The sequence below is a fragment of the Lonchura striata genome, chromosome 7 (assembly GCF_050655825.1).
Source record: "Lonchura striata isolate lonStrDom1 chromosome 7, ASM5065582v1, whole genome shotgun sequence".
In the NCBI taxonomy this organism is placed as follows: domain Eukaryota; kingdom Metazoa; phylum Chordata; class Aves; order Passeriformes; family Estrildidae; genus Lonchura; species Lonchura striata.
The window spans coordinates 35,036,612-35,058,338 of NC_140709.1; the positions used below are offsets into that span (position 1 = coordinate 35,036,612).

The window sequence follows — 21,727 nt, forward strand, 5'->3', positions numbered from 1 at the left end:
AGTAGCAAATCCCAAAGCACAGCCACTATTCCCAGAGCTCAGACATGAGGCTGTGCTGCTGCAGGAGGAAAGCCAGCAGTGCACAATGTCCTACACCACCACTTCCACACTGCCCCCTGTGTTACCTCCTGCCCACAGAGGTCACTAAACAGTTTAACCACAGGCTTCAGTGTGAGCAGAATCAGGACATTTCCAAGTGCTCTGCAGGGGACACTAATTAGATTCAAAACACAGGCAGTCCTGGTGGCATTAATTAAGAGGACAATGACAGTGACAAGCACCGGGCTTCATTTCAGAACACCTTGCTCTATCACTGCCAAAAGGAGTAGCTTTTAAATCTGCAGTTCAAAATTAAATGCATCATCATTATCCAATTACCATTCTAACTAGTTTCCTCAACAACAGATCGGCTTTATTTACAATTAATTTTAGTTAATGAGCTAGTTGTAGTTTTATCTGACGGATAATGGGAGAGAATTAATAATTGCTTAATCCACACAAAATTTTGTTGTTCACATAGCACACAAAATTTTGACAAATATTTCTGAAATCCAGCCAACAACCACCAGCACATTTTCACCATCTGAAAGCAGCCAAAGCTCAGCAAATGTTACCATTTTACATTGTAGTAGGTTAAACTGTTTATATATATAATTAGAATTATTATTATAAACTACAGTCATAATTATAAATTGAAATTTCATCACTGACTCATAAGGAAGCTTTCCCTCTTCCAAAACACCTGGCCAGAACAATTTATTAAGGTCATCTCTTGGATGGTATGCAAAGATTTATTCCATCTATAGTTGCACAAGAAAATGCTGCAGAGACCCAATATGGAGAATAAACTGCCCTGTGCACATTGGCTGTGTTGTCCATATCACACCTTTGTCTATTCCCCTCCAATGAACTTAAGCCTGGTTCCAAAGCCACTTTAAGCCCAGTCCTATTTTTTTTTTTTTAATGAGGCATTGGTTTGAAATGGTTTTAAACCATCATCTTCCATTGCCACATCACCACCTTCTCTCAAAAATACTTTTCCCTTTCCAAATGCTGGGAAGGGTTGGGTTTGCCTCCAGCCAGTTCCATTCTTTTCTTCCAGTACAGCAGTCTCTGGCTGGGGCGCTGTCCACCAGATACAACATCAAAGCTAAGGATCTCCCTGCATCCAGTCATTAAGGAACCTTGGATAATTTTATGGCAATTATCATTCACATTTCTACTGTGAAAACACTTCTACTCTTTTCCTAAGGCTCTAGCTGTTAAAAAGAACAGCCAGAGTTCTGGGGCAGGAATGGGTGAGCTGGGACACATATAAAACATCCTGACATGAAGATGAGTGAGAACATTACAGAGCAGCACTATAGATTATTTCCTGGAATGCACTGCAGTTTGCTTTGGTTTTGAGTACATATGTGATATATATTTACTTGAACAAAAATCTCACTACTATTGATTTCTCTATAAATATTTAATGGTTACCAGTCAGAAGGTAAATTTAAGTGACAATAGCACTAATGACATTAAATGAATGAAGCACTTGAAAAGTGAGAAAAAAAGCAAACGCTTCTTTCCAGCATTTTAGACCAAGAGCAGTAAGACAGCAACCTGAAACCATGTTACATGCTGATAGCCTGAGTCATGTCTGGTCTCACAGGCAGACCAGAGATGTGCTTTTGCACAAACATCTCACAAAAAGTAGGTTTTGCAAGCAGCAAACTTAGCAGAGACTGGCTTTCAACAACTTTTTCCCATGCATTTGACATTTGAAAAGGGTGGTGCTAAATAGTTTTTCCTTCAGCCAAGGCACAATTCCCATACCTATTTCTCCTCTTTCTGGCTTCCTCGTTTCATAAGAATTGCACTTTCCTAGTATTTTTCAAGCCTGCACTTCTCTGCTGTATGTGGCTGAAACCCTCTCTAAGTGCCTTCCATTTGTATTCCTGAACTACACATGTACAGGCTTGTCAGAAACCAGAGCTGGACACATTTTCCTATCATTTTCTTTGGCTGCCAACCTTCTCTACTTGATATTAGGTAATTTGGGGGCAACTGATGGGTCATAGCATTTAGACTATGAGAACACTCTGCGATTCACATGTTGGTACATGGGATTGTGGCAAAATAAATTGTGCAATTCGTAGAATGCGAATTTAAAAGAAGGCCAAGAATAAACTCACAGAGCTCTCAGTCTGCTAACGTTAGATACTACTTGACCCTTACATACACAACTAGCACATCATTCTTCTGAACTCCTGAGAGCTACCTATACTCTGACAATTTGCAGTCACATACACAAATTATGAAGCTGACTGTCTTCCACCTACAGGAGCTCACTTCTTCTAAGATTAATTTCCCTACTTTTTCTCCACCTCTTCAGCCTAAAATTCTGTCCACTCATTTTATCTCTTCAAGTGGTATCCTTTGTAAAGCTCTTAAAACTGAAAAAGCACAAAATAACAAGGAAATATTGTGATATTACTCTCTAGAAGACTAGATTATCCAAAGGATAATACCCTATAGTGATAGAGAGAGAGGCCTGTGCATTTAAGGTAGGGGTAAATTTAAAATAGGGGGTTTCAAGTAAAGCTGATACCCCAGACTGTTCCACACAGCTGCATGAAGATGCATTTGACACGCCCAGGAACTACCTGTACTGGTAACAAGGTCAAAACAACTGGTAAGTTTGACCCAATTTTGGGAGATTAAACTGTAAAACTATTACTTACAACTGCATTTAGGACATGCCTAAATCTGAAAGGTGAGGAGGATTAAGGCACTGAGTAAATTTAAGGCTCAATGGTGTATTCTGAAATATTTCTATACTCAGGTAGTCCCTCCAGGACTGCAGGAGAAAGGCCCCTCCCCACAACAGTGCACATGCAATACAAAGTCTGTACCTAGGAAAAAACAATTAAAAGCAGTATGCAAAACTGCTAATTAGTAAGATTTATTCTCCTTCAGGGGCCGTTATCTTGACAAGGAAAACCCTGCAGGATATCAATTTCTCAAAAAGCAAGATTAAAAACCAAACACCATTTTATTCCTTCGCCTGAGCTGTCTCTCTCTATCACAGACCTGGATGCTAACCAGAACAAGGTCTTCAATCTACTGCCACTCTTTCCTGGAAGCTTTAAAACTATCCACAACTTTAAGAGAACAGCTACTCTTCCTCAAATGAATAAACTTAATCTCTTCTGAGTAAAAAGACTTGCTGTTTTCATACAGAAAGAAGCAACTTCTTTCATTTTCAAAATAAGGGAATTCACACCATCCTGTTTGCCGCTCCTTGGAATAAAGCAGTTGTTCTTCACACTGCTGAAGTTTAAATTATGCACAGATAGAGTTACCAAAAACTCTCTCAGTTGGTGTTTTATGGCCAGATCATTACCTAAAAAATGAAATTTGCTTGCAAAAGGAATCATGAAATGTCCAAAAGCCGAGTTGATGTCTAGGAAAGATTAGGTATGAATTGTCATAGAATTGCACATAGGCATTCCCAAATCCATGAGCAATTATGAGAAAAATTACCATAGACTTGAGCATATCATAGGGCTCTGCAGCCAGCATTCTGTGACACTCACCAACATGAATTTTCATGGTCTGAGGGAACACATGCCCCTTGAGAAAAACCAGGACAACATCACTTTCTTCTGACGGAACTGAGAGGTTTTAAAGGCTGGGGTGGAATGCAAGGAAAACATCACTAAAAAAAGCTGAGAAAACTCCAGCCTGATGCTGAAGTTCACAGCATCTTTCGTCTAATACTTGTTTTGTTCAAGTGGAGGAACAGAGGTGATAAACAAGAAAATCCCCCCATCGGAACGTCAAGCTTTGTCGTGAATGCGGTTTAACTGCTAACGGAGCATTTCTCCCGTAAGCCCTTCCATCCGCTGGAGAGGAAACACAGCCCACCTTTGCCTCCTCACACGAGAAGATTCATAACAAAAACATATGATAGGTGGGACAGGCAACAAGGTGAATGGATAAACAAGGTTTATGTACTTCAGGATGGCCTACCACCTTTGAACAACATTTGAGGCATCCAACCCCCAGGACAAAGGGCCTGACAACAGCAGCACCAAGATGCAGCTGAATCTTCTACCCCTCCACATGAAGTTTCAGGGTGAACACTAGCACCAAGTCCTCCGAAAGCCTTCTCCAAGTCAGAGACAAGGCACGGACCTGAATATTCACACTGATCTTCCCTTTCTCTCTCCCCTACTGCATTGACTACACCTGTGCCCAGAGCAACCTCACAGGTGGTAGGTACCAATAACACAGCAGGAAAAGAGTCTAGAAAAAAAGTCTGTGCAGCTTCTCCAAGTAACATGAAACCATGGTGGGGAGAGCAGACAGGTCTGCAGTGAATCAGATTCCTTGGCTCATGCCTTGTGTAAAACCCACAGTCTGCTAAGAAGAGGGGCTCCTACCTGTGTAGGAGAATGATACACTCCAGCTCCTCTTTTTTTTTCACTACCAGCTGGTAGACACAGATATTCACACCATCCACACTGGGGGTGGGAACATGGTTTGGCCCTAGGACTGACCTCCCCCCCATATGTCGCAGCATATGCCACAGTTGAGACGGCCACAATACACAGAGTATCACCACACAATTTCAGAAGGCTTTAAGCATTTGCCCATACACAGTAACACCTCACCACATCAGAAGGCTTCAGGCACCTGCCCATACAGAGCAACATCAGGGCACATCAGAAGGCTGCAAGGTTTTGCCCTTCTTGTCCTTCAGCCCAGCCTTTTATCCCCTGATGTTGCTGCAGTGCCCCTGTGTGCCCTCTGTGCCCTTTGGAGGTTGCTCAGTGCCCCTGGGCACTCCCTGGCTCATTGCTGTCAGTGCTGCTCACCTGCTGCTCACAGCTGAGCCCACTGGGGATGAGGCTGGGCTGCAGCCCCATCCCAATCCCACACACCGAGTGCCACAGCCCAGCCCCATCCCAATCCCAATCCCACACACCGAGTGCCACAGCCCAGCCCCATCCCAATCCCAATCCCACACACCGAGTGCCACAGCCCAGCCCCATCCCAATCCCAATCCCACACACCGAGTGCCACAGCCCAGCCCCATCCCAATCCCAATCCCACACACCGAGTGCCACAGCCCAGCCCCATCCCAATCCCAATCCCACACACCGAGTGCCACAGCCCAGCCCCATCCCAATCACCACAAACTGAGTGCCTACACCCATAGGACACAGGGATCTGACCACCAACCTGAGCTTCACCAAAGTGAAGACCAAGAGTCCTGTGACCTCTCTGGACAGGACAAACACAGCAACCATGAGCTAATGGAGCTCATACAATCCACATAGAGCTCACTACCTCTGTGGTGCTATGCCTTGGCCACACAGCACTACAGGAATCAACCCCCAAACTGGAAAGATTTTTTGAAAGTAAGAGGCAGAGAAAAAGCAAAAGTCAGTTTAAAAACCCAAAAAAGACATTCTAATTCACAGAAGTTGACATGACCTATCAGCACAGAAATGAGGGGGATCAATCAAGCCCATGCTTTTCCAGGAACAGTGTCTGCTGTTTTACGGTCCTTTCCAACGTAACACCTGTAACAGCACTTGCAGGTGACCCTGCCAGCCAGGGCTATGCTCAGAATTGGAGCTTATGCCAGCATCTCTCTGCCTGTGAGGGATTACAGTTCTTGAAAGCCACAGGCTGACACAGCAGTGCCAGCAGAAGCCACTAATATAGACCTGGCTCCAGATCAAGGGCACATTTTTCTGGGCAGTGTGAATAGGGGCTCGTCCACACACAGACCTGGCAATGCTCAGTGGTGTGAGAAGAGTTAAAATTCCGTGGTTGCTGTAATGTAATCACGACACAACAGGGTACTTAGGACCACCACAATTATTCCTGTGCAGGACAGGAAATAAGCTGCACTGGTATTAAGGTACTTCTGAATGCATCCCATTGTGGGGTTGCAAAAATTAAATGCAAAATAACCCCTAAGCAAAGAAGATATTGTAAAAAAATCCTGCTTTTGACAAAGGCTAACATGTACCATCCAAGTGTCCATCCTAAGTGATCTACGGCTTCTGTGATTCAGAAAATAAAAGGCAAGAGGGGAAAAAAAATACATAAACATGAAGGGCCTCCCTACAATGACCAAAATTTGGAGAAAAACTGGGCCTCTGGTGACTTAGCCCAGAGCCGTATCTGTCATGTTCCTTGCTTCTCAGTGATAATCCAGCTCTGCTTCCTTCCATTGGGATGCAGCAGTCAGTTGCCTGGACTCCAAACAAGCACCCACTACCCTAGGGAAGGGACAACACACTGCAGCACAGGCTCCTCACCTGGGCTGGTAACAGGTCTTGATACTACACAGAGCAGTGGCTCAGCCTTCTCTTCAATTTTCTACAGAATTTTTAGAACGGGTCAATTTTAGACCTGTTTCAAGGTGGGCTCTTCAAGGATTTTCATTCACTGGCATTACTGAAGCAAAAGGCACAAAAGGAGGCTCTGCCTTTTCCTCCCAGATAGAATGGCATCACTCCTTCGAGGTGCCCTCTTGGTACTGGAAGGACAAGCACTGCTCATCCTCAGTACTGCACAAAGGTAGCACAGGCAGCTGCATTTCCACCTCTAAAACTTAGTCCTGCCAACCTGGAAACCTACATCACTTAGCTGAAGGACTAGACAGAGTCTGTACCCACAGGAACTGGAAACAAGTCTTTGAACCAATTTCCTGAGAGAAGGTATCCATTGATTTCAACAGTTGCACCTTCCCCCAGATTCAGGAATGGGAAACACAGAACACTCTCCAACAGGTATCTTGTCATCCAGCTGCCATCAAAGTGTCATATTTCATGGAAGATGAGGATTTCTCTTTTCGTTGGCATGTCTGAAAAGGAACTGAAATTCCAGAAGCAAACACTGAAAATTTGCTGACTACAAAGCTAGCAAGAGCACAGTGTTGTAACAGGGTGTGTACCAGGGAAAGTTAACTGAACCTGACAGTCCAAGAGAATAACAGAAGCTTCCCAAGAAAGGTGTGTGCTGCAACAAAGCCCTGGCAGATGACCTTTCAAGGGACTTCCATCAGAATGAATAAAAACCTATTTAATGAGATTAGCTGATCATTTCACTCCACCCACGTTATAGCACTCACTGAGAGGGAGGAATGTTTTTTCGGCCAAGTATGTGGCTCCATAGGGAATGCCAGGACTGTGACAGAAGACAGGAAAAACACACAGGGGAGCCCTTCACCATTGCAGTGTGGGCCACAGATACTCAAACACCAACTCATTTCAGTGGCTACTCTGTGTTGGTTTACAGAGTTCATGTCAGAGAAGCTATTTCATTATTTTAACCACACCAGTGTGAAAAATCTGAGCTGATGCAGATAAAACTATAACAATTCAAGGTACATCCCAGGAATTGCTTAATTCCCAGTTAACCCTTTCCTCTGTTTGGGTTGGAGTTTTTTTTTCCAAGAAACACAGTGCAGCACTACTTTGCAGAGCTTTGGTTTCTTAGGTGTGGAAAACTCCTCTATTTATGTTAAAACCCTGATTATTGCCTTTCCATTTAATAATTTTTCTTCTTAAACTCCAAGAAAGCAAAATGCATTGGCTAAAACCTTGATTACTACTACTGCCCTGGCAATTCTCAGGAAGTCTGAGGATAAAAGACTGAAGCAAAGACCGTGCTCTAGTAAGTGCCTAAGGAGCTCACTTCTTACAGTTCCCTGCCACACTTTATTGAGCTCATCCCTCATGTCTGAGCTCATCTTGGCAAAGTCCATCTTCACTGTCCTTCAACCTGCCAAACCACAGGTACATCTGTATTGGGCATCAACAAGCAATTCCATAGCTGAGCTCTAAAAAATCTAAGCATCAAGACTGCAGTCGGACACAAAGGACTAGAGGGCATCTCAAGTGACTGTCAAAAGTCCACCTCCCTGCACTGACACAGAAGATACCCAGACCAATAAATGCTGCCTACCATACTCCTTAAAGGCTGCTGAGGAAGGAAGATTCCTCAGCATCTCAAGGTGATCAGGTCTCGGTTTTTAGCACTTTCCAAGATATTTGGAAGAAATGGAGACCTGAATCCCCAGTTCAGAGCACAGCAGTTTGGCTGCCAGAATTCTTCATGCCCCAGTGCACACATCAGGGGAGTAACTGCCTCAAAGCACTAATTCAGTCCCCCTCTGCAGCCCAGCCCAGACAGCTTCAACCACCCTCCCTAAAGGAAAGCCTCCATCACCTCATCCTACTAAAAAGTCCACAACACATACTGAGCCAGGAAAGAATCCCAGAGCAAGGTCCAGCCTCACATGCCTGGGAGTAAATTTCGGGGTGTGCAAAGACTTGTTTGCCATAGAACTGAAGCACGGAGCAACTTTTTAACTCTATGTGGTTTCAGTCCAAAAGTCAGGCTTCAAAACTACATTTCTTTATCCCTACAATTTGCCAATACAGCTGCGGTACATGTAAATCTCTGCTCAGGACAACACAACTGTGACAAAACAGGAGTACTATGACAACTCAGCTTGAAAAATGAAAGTGATCAGGAAAGATTTGGGGCTCTTATGCCACAAAAAAAAAGTGCAACCGACAGTCCACCCTGATCACTTGGAATACAGTATTGGCTACATTATAATAAAACTTTGCCCAAGTTCTCTTTAAACACCACTGCTGAAATCATTCCCACTTAGTGCTGCTGTCCCAATTAGTGATCTCGTCAGAGAGCGCGATCGTTCCCCACCACGCAGAAAACGCGATCGCCTCATTATTTTCAGCAGCAGAGTCAGCCGACGTGGCTTATTCTCTTAATGAATTAATTCTCATAACTTACTAACGCTTCAAGCTACTATAAACACCTCTTGAAAGCATACCACAATTTTAATCGGTTTCAAACATCAGATGTTGGGTTTGATATTTATGATTGTTCTGACTCTGTTTCATTTAAGGGCTCCTTTTGTCTATAAAAGCAAAGATAAGAAAGTTAACTGGGACACCCACTGTCAAGCCTCTAATTTAAGGGGAAATTGCCTTTGTCACTGACTATCAGATGCTAATAGCTGCTGCTGCTATTTTCCCTATGATACCAGGCCAGTGATCTTAGAGAAGTGTCCTTCATCCTATACAAAGCAATGATTGAGTCAACTAATTGAACAACTGTGCCCCTGCAGTTTCTAAAGCAGACATTCCTCTAAGTCCATTTTAACCTACAGGAGAAAAATACCTCTAATAACTGTAGTAAGAACTCAGTGTGGCATTGTGGGGAGGTGACTGGGAATTATTTCCTTTTAAAGCCTCTTTTATAAGGATTCCCCATTAGCCTTTAATTAGCATGCCAGTTCCTATTCGGAGGTTTCTGATCACTTATAGCCCAGTTCAACATTCACGGACGGGAACAAGACAGACTCCCTTGAACTCAGTGCGGTCTGTGGGGGGGCTTAGGGCCACGCAGGGAACTCTCTAGTACCAACACAGAGTTAATTGAGCAAGCCTGTGACACCCAGCCCTAGGTGTCAGCCTTTGTAAGAGTTTTCCTATGGAAGATCAAAAGAAAATCTGGACTTCCAGATTTGGGGCTATGTAAATATATCATCTGTACTCAGCAGGTGTAACACTAATTCATCTTTTGCTGTAGAGAAAAGTGAGATGATCTATCAACCTCTTTGGTTTGACTATTTACATGTATTTTAAATCTTTGCTTACATAAAACTACAGTGAAGTATTTTAGAACAGAGCATCTGCCAACACACATGCAGTTTCTGCTAAAGGCAGGTATATGTAAGATCATCAGTTAGCTATGACAGGTGATTTAGTGTGATTCATCTTTCAGGATCATCTCATTCACGAGGAAAATTGAGTGTCATCCCCATCCATAACCTACAAATACCATCTAGATACTTGAAAATGACAATAGGTTAAAGGATGCAGCAGCCAAAATATTTGACCCAAACCCTTTTGGAATAGAACCTGAAAACATCAGTAATCCAGACAGAACTACTAACACAGATTGCCAGGGGCTAATGAACATAGAAGACTCTTTACCCAGCACATAATTTTGCTGTTGCTGGGAGAGCACTACTCAGTCATTTCAGCACAGATCCAAGAAATTTCCTTCTTTTGGTGTTTCTCCTTCTGAGCCAGGCACAAATTCTGACTAAATTAAGAGCTGTGGTTCAAAACAATTCAGTAGAAGGCAAGAAGAACAAAGGTCAAAACTTTGATCTCTGCCTTGCAGGTGCACATCCAGAGCACACAGCCAAAGAGGGACATGTGCTTCTGGCAGTGACTGGCAACCAATCAGGAAATAAAATATTTTGGGTCTGCTCCCTGCATCAACTCCTCCATTCCCAAGTCCTACCCAGCCAGGATGACATGGCTGCTGTAATGGCAGCCAACATCACCTAATCTCCATCAACCCACTGGAAATCAATCCAGTCTGAAATACAACACAGCCACTGTCTCTACCTAAAACAATGGATGATGGGTCAATCCACTGGGAGCTACTAAATTCATACAAAATATTTCAAATGGCTATTCCACCCCCATCTTTCCTTTTAAAACACACACACACAAAAAAAAAACAAACCCAAAAGAGTTTTTAAAAAGAGGTGCAGGCCCCTGAGTTACCAAACCATTAAAAGGATTTCCTGTGCCCCACAAAACAGGTGGACAGCTCAAAAGCCCAGCCTGGCGATTTAGCCTACACGTGCCAGATTCAAGATTTGGCCAAAAACCTTAAATGAACCAATGTAACAGCTGCCACAAAAGCCGACAACCTCTGATCAATATCTTCCATGTTTAAGGCAGTACAAGCTTCCTCTCTGCAAAACAATCCTAAGCCTGCAAAGAGTAAATAAATTACAATAAATTTAAGAAGCTTGAGTTTTGTTTGGCTTAGGAAACCCAGGCAGAACCCTTAATTTTTCAACAGCAGCACATCCTAATCTCAAAGCATTTGAGACACCTATGACAGGCCAAAAAACCCCTCTTAAAAAAACCCTAAGATATTCATCAAGGCTGCAGATACTATGTGTTGCAAAGAACTAATGAAGCTTAAAAACCATTGAAAATGTTAACACCATGAACATGAAAATACTGAGTGTGTTAAAGCCTTTTGCATGACTTCATTCTAGATCTTTTAATTCCTAATTTGACTTTGGTTTTCAGTCTAGATTATAAAGAAGATTTAAAACACAGATACTTTTTCCCCTTCCAATGAAGCCTTCCCATTAATAAAAGGGAAACAAAGAAAACGAAGAAAGTGAGTAGTAAAACTTTTACAACATAATAAAGTATATCAGAATCCCAGTGCAGCACAATTGGAATTGTCTAAAGATGCTAAATTATGGGTGGTTGTCATATAAAGTTCAGTCCACGGTATTAGAAATCATATTCTCCAGCAACATGTATATAATTGAGAGATCTTCATAATAACCCTCAGTTTAAAGGCTCATAAAACTGCGCTTTACCCGTAATTTGCACGAGGAAAGAATTCTAAAGGAAAGTAACATCTTTTTCTCAGAAAGGCTCTGAAGGCAATACACTGTGCATTTTTAAGCAAGTAATCCTAGAAGCTCTCTTTCTTTCACAGATTTCAGGAGAGCATATTACTAACCCTTGGTTTAAATAGATAAATATGTATCTGTAGTATACAAAAAACAGAAACAAAATTAGTATCACATAGAAAGAAACACTAAGTATGTTGAAAGAAAAGTGCACTACATTTTTTCAGGACTATAAGTGCAGAGGTTACATTAAGGTAAATATCTTGATGTAACAGTGTAACCAACACTTAAACAAGGTAGGGCACTCACACACACAGAAAATGAAGATTGCTGTTTTTATGAAATTGTGTAAGCTACATTTATCCACCTCCCATATATAACAGGAAAATAATTCTATAAGTATTATCAGCTCTTGAGACTTACTGTGCAGACTCACTAAACTCTCAGTTTCTGCCTAACATTCTAAACCAAACTCCTTTCAGTTTGTTAAAATCAACTACAGTTCTGTAAATAATTTTGTTTGTTTTCAGATAAAGCTACTTCAAGCTGTTTTGGGAAGCAAAGTAAGTAATAGCAACAATAATAATAACAACAATTTGTATTTGGATTTCAGAACCTGAGGAAACAAAACCAGCACATGTCAAGCCTAGCGTTTTCCTACCTGGAGCGGGTAAGGACCAGCTCTCAAATGCCACCTTGGGATAGTTCAGACTAGTAATCCCATTCATGTTTAGATGAGACACCAGCACAAACAAGAACCAAAAAAATAAAGAAAATCTTCCCTGTCCTCCTCTGTTACTGGCAATGCCAACAGCAGTGGCTAAGACCTGGTAAGCAAACCAAGGACCAGGGAGGACCAGACCAACCCAACCCTCAGCTAGAGAGAAACAGGCTTAAGAGGAGACTTACTGCCTGCCATGTGACAGGGGGAGGTGTGCTGCCCATTGGGAGTGCTAGAGGTGAGGTCGATGGCCATGCCGCAGTGCTCCCTTTCAGGCGAATAGTCATTGTCACCTGCGAGCACAACACAGGTCCCCGTAAGTTTGTGTCCCCTTCTTCAGCAGAGATACACAAAGATTAAGAACCACAACCCACCTGCTCCCTTTGCCCCTGCCCTTCCCTCCTTTACTGGTGGGGTCTTCCAGAGCCTGTCAGATCTCGACTCTCAGTGGCCCCTTGTAAACATCTGGCTGATTTTAAGAGTCCTCTCAAAGCTATTGTCACCAATCTTTTACTCGCACTCCTGTGGCCAACCTTGTCCCAGCTGCTTGGTTTTAAGCGAGTTAGGATTCCTTTTCCATTAGCAGACAGGGACAATCCAGGCTGGGCAAGGGAAGACTGGAACAGTAATTCACCATACAGACCTTCCTCCAAAACCTCTGGGTTAACTGACAGTTAAACAAAGCACAACCCCCCCACACTGAAAACAAGAGAAATACATAGGGAAAGGCATAAAAAGTTTTTGGCTGCAGTTTGAATTTCTGGAGAGGAACTCTCTCATTTGCAAAGTTCATTCACCCTCAGCAAATATTTAAACCTAATCACCCATACACCCATCCCCATACATCTCTCAGTCATACAGAGACTTTAAATGCTACTAATTCAGTGTCAGTGCAGACACTGCACACAAGGAAGCCAAACTTTCAGGTTTCTGCATTATTCAAAGGAGTAGGGAAAGAAAAGTAATTTAGAATAATCAAACAAAATAAGTACTTACATGTAATATATCCATCAACAGCTTCTGCTTCCATAGTCAAAGTGCAGTGCTGCAAGGCAGAAAAGTACACCCTCAGAGACGCCTGTCAGTATCAACCATTAAATGATTAAACTTACTTAAAGCCCTAAGTAGTTGCCCATTTTATTGCTGTTGCAACCACTGCCTAGCGAAACACCCAAGTGCACTGCATGCGCTCGTTTGCAAATCACCGAACTCTTCTTGTAAATTCTGTGAGTAGACATGCAGCTGCCTCCCGGCCAGGTGGATCATCCTGGTCTGACCATACCTCTCTCTCTGTGCCCCACTCACATTTTTGCCTGATCTGAGAGTTTTTCCCCAACTTTCTTCAAGCTGGGATGCTTTATCAATTATCTGCTCTATCTGCAGTCAGAACAGACTTTGAGGATATGGATACTACTAACAATTGCTCTTTTCACACACTACAAGAGACTGCCTCCTGGTCTAAACAAGATAAACCCTCCCGTGTCCATTCCCCTTGGACACAGTTGTTGCAGCTTTGTCTCGCACCTCTGTGTGCACACACACCTGTACACACACCTGTTCACTCTAACCCTACTTATCTGCCACAGCACAGGGCCAAACATCACTTTCATACTCCCAGATCACACATTTTGTGGTGTGAAGCAATCTTAAAGTTTCTGGAAGCACTTTGCTGACACAGAACAAGCTATTACTTTCCCGAAACCCAAGTAACTGTATAGAATGACACCCCCTAGCTATCATTTGATATATATTGTGGGGGTGAAAAAAAAAAAAAAAGATCAATAATCATAACTATGTTCTTTTAAGTAGAAAAGTTAAGAATCTGACATGACCAGAGGAAAATTTTATTTCCTCTCTCCCTCCATGGCCTCTTTTTTTGCCTTTAGTTTCAAAACTCTCACTGCACCAGGCAGCTAAATTATTCACAATGAGCCATTTCTGTATTGATCGCCAAGTATATTTAGCCCTGGCTCCTGGAATTTCTCCATTACTTACTGGAAAACAGGCAGCTTCACTTCTTGTCTCCAAAACCACTTCCCTCCCCCTCCCTTAACCCTCTTTCCTTCCCTCCCCCCCACACACTCTCTGCCTTTCCCCCAATAAATAAATACTTTTCTCTGTGCTCTTCTTTGGTATAAAGCAGATCAAATTCCCAAGGCATTCAGCACATAACACTTAAATTTCAACCTGCCTAGCTGCTACCAAACTCTCTTCAATTACTGATTTTCACAACTCTTAAAAAGAAATCTCAAAAAAAAAACCAAAAAAAAAAAAAACCGCAAAAAAGTTTTCAGAACAGGTAAGCCACTTCCTCAAGCCCTTCAAAATTACCTTATCTTCCCCCTAGTCCAGGTAGGCAGGCACACACTGAGAAAAAGAAAGAAACATCAGAAGCAACAGGGAAAGATCATCCCAGCCAATGAAGAGGAAGGAAAGAAAGGGGAGGAAGGGAGGAGGAAGAGAAGGGAAGACAAAAAGAAACACAGAAACATCCATAATCTAAATTAAAACATAGCTTGAATTTTATTTTTTTTATTTCTTCAATGGGGAGAGGAAGAGGAGAGGGAAAAAAAAGGTTGGTCACCATTTTTAGGCTGGTGATGGCAAATCCCAGCTGCTGAGCCCCTCCACAAGGAATGGAGGAAGAGAGTTTTGCTCGAGCTGAAGACACGGAAAGATGGAGAAAGTTTTAAAAAACGGGTTTTTTTAAAAGGCAGGGGGAGAAGAAGGGGAGAAAGAGAGACGGGAAAGGGGAGCGGGATATGGGAGAGAAACTCGCCCCGCCACTTACAGGTGGGGCATGCGGAGCCGGGGAGCCGGGAAGCCCCGGGATGAGCCGGCGGGGAAACTCGCTCAGGAATGGCACATACTTTGAAGGAAGATGAAGAACGAAAAAAAAAAAAAAAAAAAGAGGGAGAGGGAGGGAGGGAGGTCAGCCGGTGCTACAGCAATGCGATTAACTAGCGCGGAGAGAGAGAGAGAGAGAGGAAAACTTGATCCACCGGTTCCTTACGGATTCCACGGGATCGGGGGGAGCGGAGGGATTGCGGGGCGGGATGAGAAGAGGGAATGAGGGGCGGGATGGGAAGAGGGGGGCCCGGTGGGCGCACTCACACCCCGCGCAGCAAACCCGGGCCAACTTCCCCGGAGCGCCGCTCCGGCCCTGGGCGACGCCGGGCTCCGCGGCTCATCCTGCCTCTCCCCGCCCCTGCCACAACCTGTCAAAGTCATGGAAGTCCTGCCTCGCTTGTCATTTCATTCCCTTTCCCCCTTCTCCCGCCGCAGGCCGCAGCCCCCCGGGGGCGCGCAGGTGGCGGCGGGCGCTGAGGGAAATGGCAGCGGGGCCGGGCTGGGTAACGGACCGGCGAGACCCGCCGCGGCTTCTGCCCCTGCTTTCTTCTGGTCTTCCTGGGGGCTTTTCCGTTTGGCTGCTTTTTTGGGTTTTTTTTATTATTATTTTTTTTTAATATGTATATTTCGGGCTAACAGCAACAAGTCATCGGCGCCCGCGGGGATGCTGCAGAGCCGCGCTCGGCTCGGGGACCCTCGGCACACACAGACCCGCACGGACTGAGCCCCGCGTCCCGCCGGCCCCGGAACGGAGCTGTCCCTCCTCCCGCCGGGGAAGGGGGCACCAGGGAGGGAGAGGAGGGGAGGGGAGGAAGGGAGCGGGGAAAGAAAAAGAAAGAAATAATAAGAAGCCAGGCGCAGATTTACCTCAGCCGCGCAGGCAGTGAGTCAGTTCCATCCCCCTTTTGTTTGTGTGTTTATTAGTGTCGGCTCCCTCTGCCCAGTGGAGGTGTGTTTGTGCACGGCAGTTGGCTGTGGGGGGACTAAGGCGGCGGAGGAGCCGTAGCTAAGGGTAATCCTGTTTTTACTTCCTCCATCTTCAGAGAGCAGAGGGTTAGCCTGGGACAGCTGGTCAAACCCCGAGAAACCGATCCGGCGGCGGCGGCGGCGGCCGCTCTCCCTCCCTCCCTCGCTCCCTCCCACAGACACACACACAGACACACACTCATTCGCTCCCTCCTTCACACGCTCCCTTCCCTGCCTCACACACACATACGCGCACACCCTGCCTCTCTCTCACACACACACTCCCTCACAGATACGCGAACACTCATACACACCTCCTCCTCCACACACACACACTGTCCCTCCCTCAGGCTCAAACCCACACACGTTCATTCACTCCCTCACACTCAGTTTCCCCCCCCCCCGCACGGACTCACGCTCTCTCCCTCACGCACGGCCAGCCCCGCACACATTCTCACCGCCTCACTCCCACTCAGCCCTGCACACGCACTCCCCCACACTCAGCTCTTCCCTCACAGTCCCTCACACGGACACGCTCGCAGCCTCGCTCGCACTCAGTCCCTCACACACACGCACTCACACTCACGCTCGGTCCCTCACGCCCTCGCTGCCCCCCTCAGGCCCTTTCCCGCCCCGCAGCGCCTCAGCCCCCGCGGGGCCGGCGCGGCGGGGGGCGGGTGCCCGCAGCCGGCGCGAGGCCGCTCAGCGCGCTCGGCAATCGATTACAGGACAAGTGCGGCCGCCGCCACGGTGCGCGCCCCGCGCCTCACGCGGGCGGGCGCGCGCCCCCTCAGGGCACGGCCGCGGCCCCTCAGGGCGGCACCCCCCTCGCTCGCCGGCGGCCGCCGCCCCGGGACTCCCGCCGGCCGGCCGGAGGGACCGGAGGAGTCATGATTCAGCACTTCTATTTATAACCGCCCGGAGGGGGGGCGGCCCGGCTCGTTACTTAATTAAACATTCACGATATGAGCGGAGTTTCCGCGTGGAGACGGCCCGGGTGCAAGTAAAGCCTCTATACGGCATTCCACCCCGGTCCCGAGAAGACGGTGTGCTGGGAAATGTGTAAAAACGAGCCTTAATACCCTGAGGGAAATCCTGTCGCTGCCTTACAGCCGCGGCCGAAGGAGTGGCCCCGAGGGCTTCCCACGGCGAGGGGACATCGGCACACTGAGAAACACCCACAGACCCACTCTGGGGCTTGCCCCAGCCCAGCACTCTCGTCCGAGGGTGAATGTTCGATGTGCTTCCTCACAGAAGTTTTCCCTGCTTTCCGCAGCTCCTGGACCAGTGCCACAGCATCGTCCCGCTCTCTTTGAACTGCTGGGTGCTGCTGACCCTGGTAATGCCATCATTAGGCACCAGAGTTCACTGCCCACTGAGAAGCTGAGGTTGTGTCTATCATGCATGATATACATGGACATTATGAAATTTCAGTTTGCAAAATTAAGCAAGTAAGCACTAGAAAGGGTTGAGATTCAGGCTGCCCATACACCCTTGAGCATTTTGACCCAACAGAGCAACTTATGGGAATAATGGAAGCGTTATCCTTGATTTTCCTTGGTACCAAAGGAGAGCAACAGCTGCATTTTGCCACTGAGTTCCAGACAAACGCCAGTGGAACTACTACCACCATCACTGCATACCCGCATTCAAGGGCTCTAGCTACTGGAAAATTTTGCTTTGAGGCAAAATCTTTGCTACAAAATCTTGAAGCAAAAGCCTTAACTCTTGCTCTCACTACACACAAGCACAATACTTGTTGTTAGAGACAAGGTAAGCCCCAGGTTTTATTAGCACTGCCACTTTACATCAAATGTGATCCTGCTTTGTAGAACAGCAGCAGAGCCACCCAACCCTAAGAGAGGGAAACAAACCCCACTTTGGAAAAGACATTAAATGATTCAGCCAGCCCAAGACACTACAGTTAATTGACAGCTCTCTCCCCAACACCACAAATTTGAGCCAATTAGTCATTATGCCACATCTGTGAAGTGGCTTTAACTGAACTCTTCTCATTTTGCATAGGAAGAAGGCTGAAAGGTCAGGGGACTGGCCACAGAGAGCACTCAGAGCTGAGCCTAGAAAGCAGACTTCATGTTTCCCACGCCTACGTATCAACAACTAGACTTGGCTTGCCTACACCAGAAAATAGACTGGCATAGCTGGAGCTGGGTAATTATACCGTAACAGTTTATGCCGGAATAACTCTCCTTGCGGACACTCTCCTCCAGATGGAAAGTGTATTCCCAAAAGCTGTCCAAATGAATTCACTCAACAGCACACACTTGGTGTTTTGTCTTTCCCCCCACCCCCTTCCCCTCTTCATTTTGGGGGGTAAAAATTCCTGAGATGTGGGTCTCGGCAGCATTTTGAAGGCTTCGATCACTTTTACAGACCATTAAAAGTGGGGACAAATGCAAAACATGTCATTGTAATGCTACAAGTCTTGTTGTCAAGATTTTTATGGTGCTTTTCATCAAAATGTTGAAAACTGAAAGCTTCCAGCTGGCTCTCCATACAGGTAATAACTTAATAGCTAACAGCTTTTCTCCCAAAGCTGCTGGAACCTGCTTGAGCCATGGAAGCTGATGGGAAAAGCCAGACCCATCCTCTACAGCGAGTATTTTCTGATTTTTTTTTAATCAAGCTGGTCTGCAAGTTTTTGAAACCAAATGAAGCTGTGAAGACAAGGAGGAGTGACCAAAGGAAGAGTATGGGGCAGGGAATAAAGTGGCAGGACTTGACTTTGTAAATCAGCTTGCTAACTCCAAGGGCTGCAGAGATGAGCACATCCTCACTACAGCAACAGTGGGCTGAATCACTGGTTTCAAGGCAGAACTTGGCTCTGGGCTGTAACAAGAGCTCCACAGTGATTTACATTGCCCAGCTCAGCAGAGCTGCTGTGGAGATCTTGAGGGCCAAGTGATGGCTTGGGGATCAAGAGGGCTGATTCACATCCAACAATGACCAGAGGGGCCTCTACATGATTTTGGCCAAGCCATTATTGCTCTGCATTTCAGTTCTGCATTTCTGAAACACAGCAATTAACACAAGGAGAGCTTTTCTTTTGCCGGGCAATGTCCAAAGAGCAGTTCTCAACTTTGCCACATTACAGAGGTCCCTCTGGCACACCTCTGAGAGAGCCATTCCCGGAGCTCCTGGGAGCCCCTTTCCATTGCCATCCACAGGACCCCTTCCTGCCCTGGGACAGTGTCCTGCCACACAAGTCCAGCTGTCCCCAGGATCACAGGCTGTGCCAACAACCACCTACTCAAGAGCTGTCCTCCTTGGCACTTGCTCAGTCTTCCTGAGCCTTGGTTCCCCTCCTGTGTGCTGGAGATAACAGAGATCCTTGGTCTCACAGGAGAGTTTAATTTCTCATCATTTGACAGCAATGTGCTTTGATAGGTTTGATGGGCTCAGCCTGTTTTAAGCTAAATATTTAAACATTTAACCAGTATATGTGTGTGTGTATATGCACACGTGAGAATTATTATTTTAAACCTCCATCATGCTTTTTATATAAATTCTGGTTTAAAGTTTCTAATTTCCCCTTTTTTACAAGCCTGTATAAGGTCAAGGTGCTCTAGGAATTCACTCCCAAAACCTCCTATTGGGTGTTCACATAAATAGTAGCTCAGCACAGCGTAAGCTCCAGACTTATGTATACTTTGGAAATTAGAAGAGCCTGATGTGCCACACTGTTGCCTTGGACAGCGCTGAGCACGGCAGAGCAGCAGACCCCTGCATCGGCTCTCTTCTATTGGACTGAGCCCTCTCTTCCCTTCCCACAGAAGGGGCACTTTGAAGACAAACTGGATCCAGTCCCAATATACTGTGAAGAGGACAAACACAGGCCTTTCTTTACTTAACTGTGCATTGGGCAATCTAAAAACCATATAAGCACTAATCTATTTGTTAGTCCATCTCCTCCTCTTCCCTACAATGAAGCACTGTTTTATGCTTATATGTATCAATAAATGGACCTATAAAGAAAATAATGTACATCCTTGAATACCTTCAGAGCATACTCTATTAATTTTGAAAGGGATGCAACATACTGTACCCCTTGTATTTCACCAAGATAAAAGCCTATAGATTAATTCCTATTAAAACAGTTGGTATTTTCAGGACATGCAGATGTAATTTATGGAGAGGCATAATACTCATATTAGCTCAAAGACCACAGAAACTGTAGATCTGTGTCTGTTAGTGTAGTTGTACAGGCATTCATTGTACAGAGAGCAGTTGAAAAGGCAGAGTGTGTCATCTGAATACTAAATTTGTGAATAGTTTCTCACTTGGGCTGGTTAGGCTTTTCAAGAGCAGCGGATGTTTTGTGGGGGACTTTGTAAAACATTCTGCTAATATATCACATGGTTCCTGTATTTTCTTCTATCTTTACTGTCAGAGCTTTATTCATGAAGACACAATATTTGATTCTTAAAAGGGAACCAACTCCTGCTCTGTGCTCTCCACCTGAATTCAGTGTGCTCCATGTGAGACTATTTTTACAACAAATACTTCTTCCTTTCTCTATAAAGTGGACAACTTTAGGTGTATATAACCCAGAAGTATACAAGAAACAGATCTTTTCCCTCACCCTCACATATTCCAATTGCTATATCCAAGTTACTTGGAAAACAGTATTATATTTTCTTTTTTATCATCCACAATAAAAGTGTACAGATTTTGTCTTTTATTATAGAGCTATAAATGTATATGGATATTTCATTTATGAGGAAGGGAAATTCTAAATTGTCCTAACAAAATTTAATTATGACACAAGCTACTAACAGAGAATCCTTGAGCCTGGGATCATTTTTATTCGTTGCTTGTACAGCACCTAGCACAATGAGGATTTATGCATGACCTAGCTTCCCACTTAGTACTTCAACAAAAATAAGAATTAACTCTTGCTCTGCTTATGGCTGGAAAACACAGTACCAACAGAATTATATACATCCCATACTGCACAGAGAACCACAGAATTATGAAGCTTGTGAAGCAGCCAATACAGAAGTGTGTTGGATCTATTTAAATTACTGGAGCTGCTGAAGGCATTTAGGCAGAGAGACAGTTGTTACTCAAAATTTGGCAAAATGACAGGTATCAATTATGTTGAGTATTACAAAGTACCAGGGAACATTCAGCGACAACCAGCCAGGCTCACAGCTTTGCAACAGCTGAAAATTTGGTGAGAATGGAGTTCTTCCACTTCTTTATTACAGGATTACCATGAATGTCAAATGTCAAAAGGTCAGAGTTGCCATTTGGGTTTGAAAGATCTTCTACAACACAGAAGACTTCTACCAAAATTTGGCTATGAACACTGTGGGAGCAGGTCTTGTAGGGTTTCCAACACTGACCTGCTCTATTCACGGCGGGTGAAATACAGAATAGATACATCCACCCAATGCATGCATTTCTTTACTTGAAAAGAGTTTCTACTACAGATCTTTAAAGCTTGGCAAAGAATTGTGGAATAAGGACATTTTCTCAATTAATCCAGCCTGATGGACGTGCACAGCACTGGCCAGTGGCTTCCCAAGGCCCAGGAGCCACAGGGGTGCCCCAGGCCAGCCTGGCAGGAGCCTCAGCAGCCCAGGGTCCATCCCACAGCGCCCGGGCCAGAGATGATGGCCAGTCTAACCAAGAACCCTGATTTTCAGAGAAAGCTGTGGCAA

At 45.0% G+C, this 21,727-nt stretch overlaps 1 protein-coding gene across 14 annotated transcripts in view; it reads right to left on the reverse strand.

Annotated features, from left to right (window-relative positions):
• Positions 1–16,635, reverse strand: part of IKZF2 (IKAROS family zinc finger 2) — a 118,133-nt gene extending 101,498 nt beyond the window's left edge. For 2 of the 14 annotated variants that reach the window (XM_085585479.1, XM_085585472.1), the window contains exons 1-3: positions 15,339–15,470; positions 13,221–13,269; positions 12,413–12,517 (exon numbers count right to left, since the gene is read on the reverse strand). In XM_085585479.1, coding sequence (XP_085441605.1) covers positions 12,413–12,517; positions 13,221–13,269; positions 15,339–15,455 — 271 coding nt within the window. In that variant the 5' untranslated portion in view covers positions 15,456–15,470. The other 12 variants (XM_085585475.1, XM_021537215.4, XM_085585482.1 and 9 more) reach the window with 12 other exon arrangements.
• Between the last annotated feature and the right edge of the window lie 5,092 nt (positions 16,636–21,727).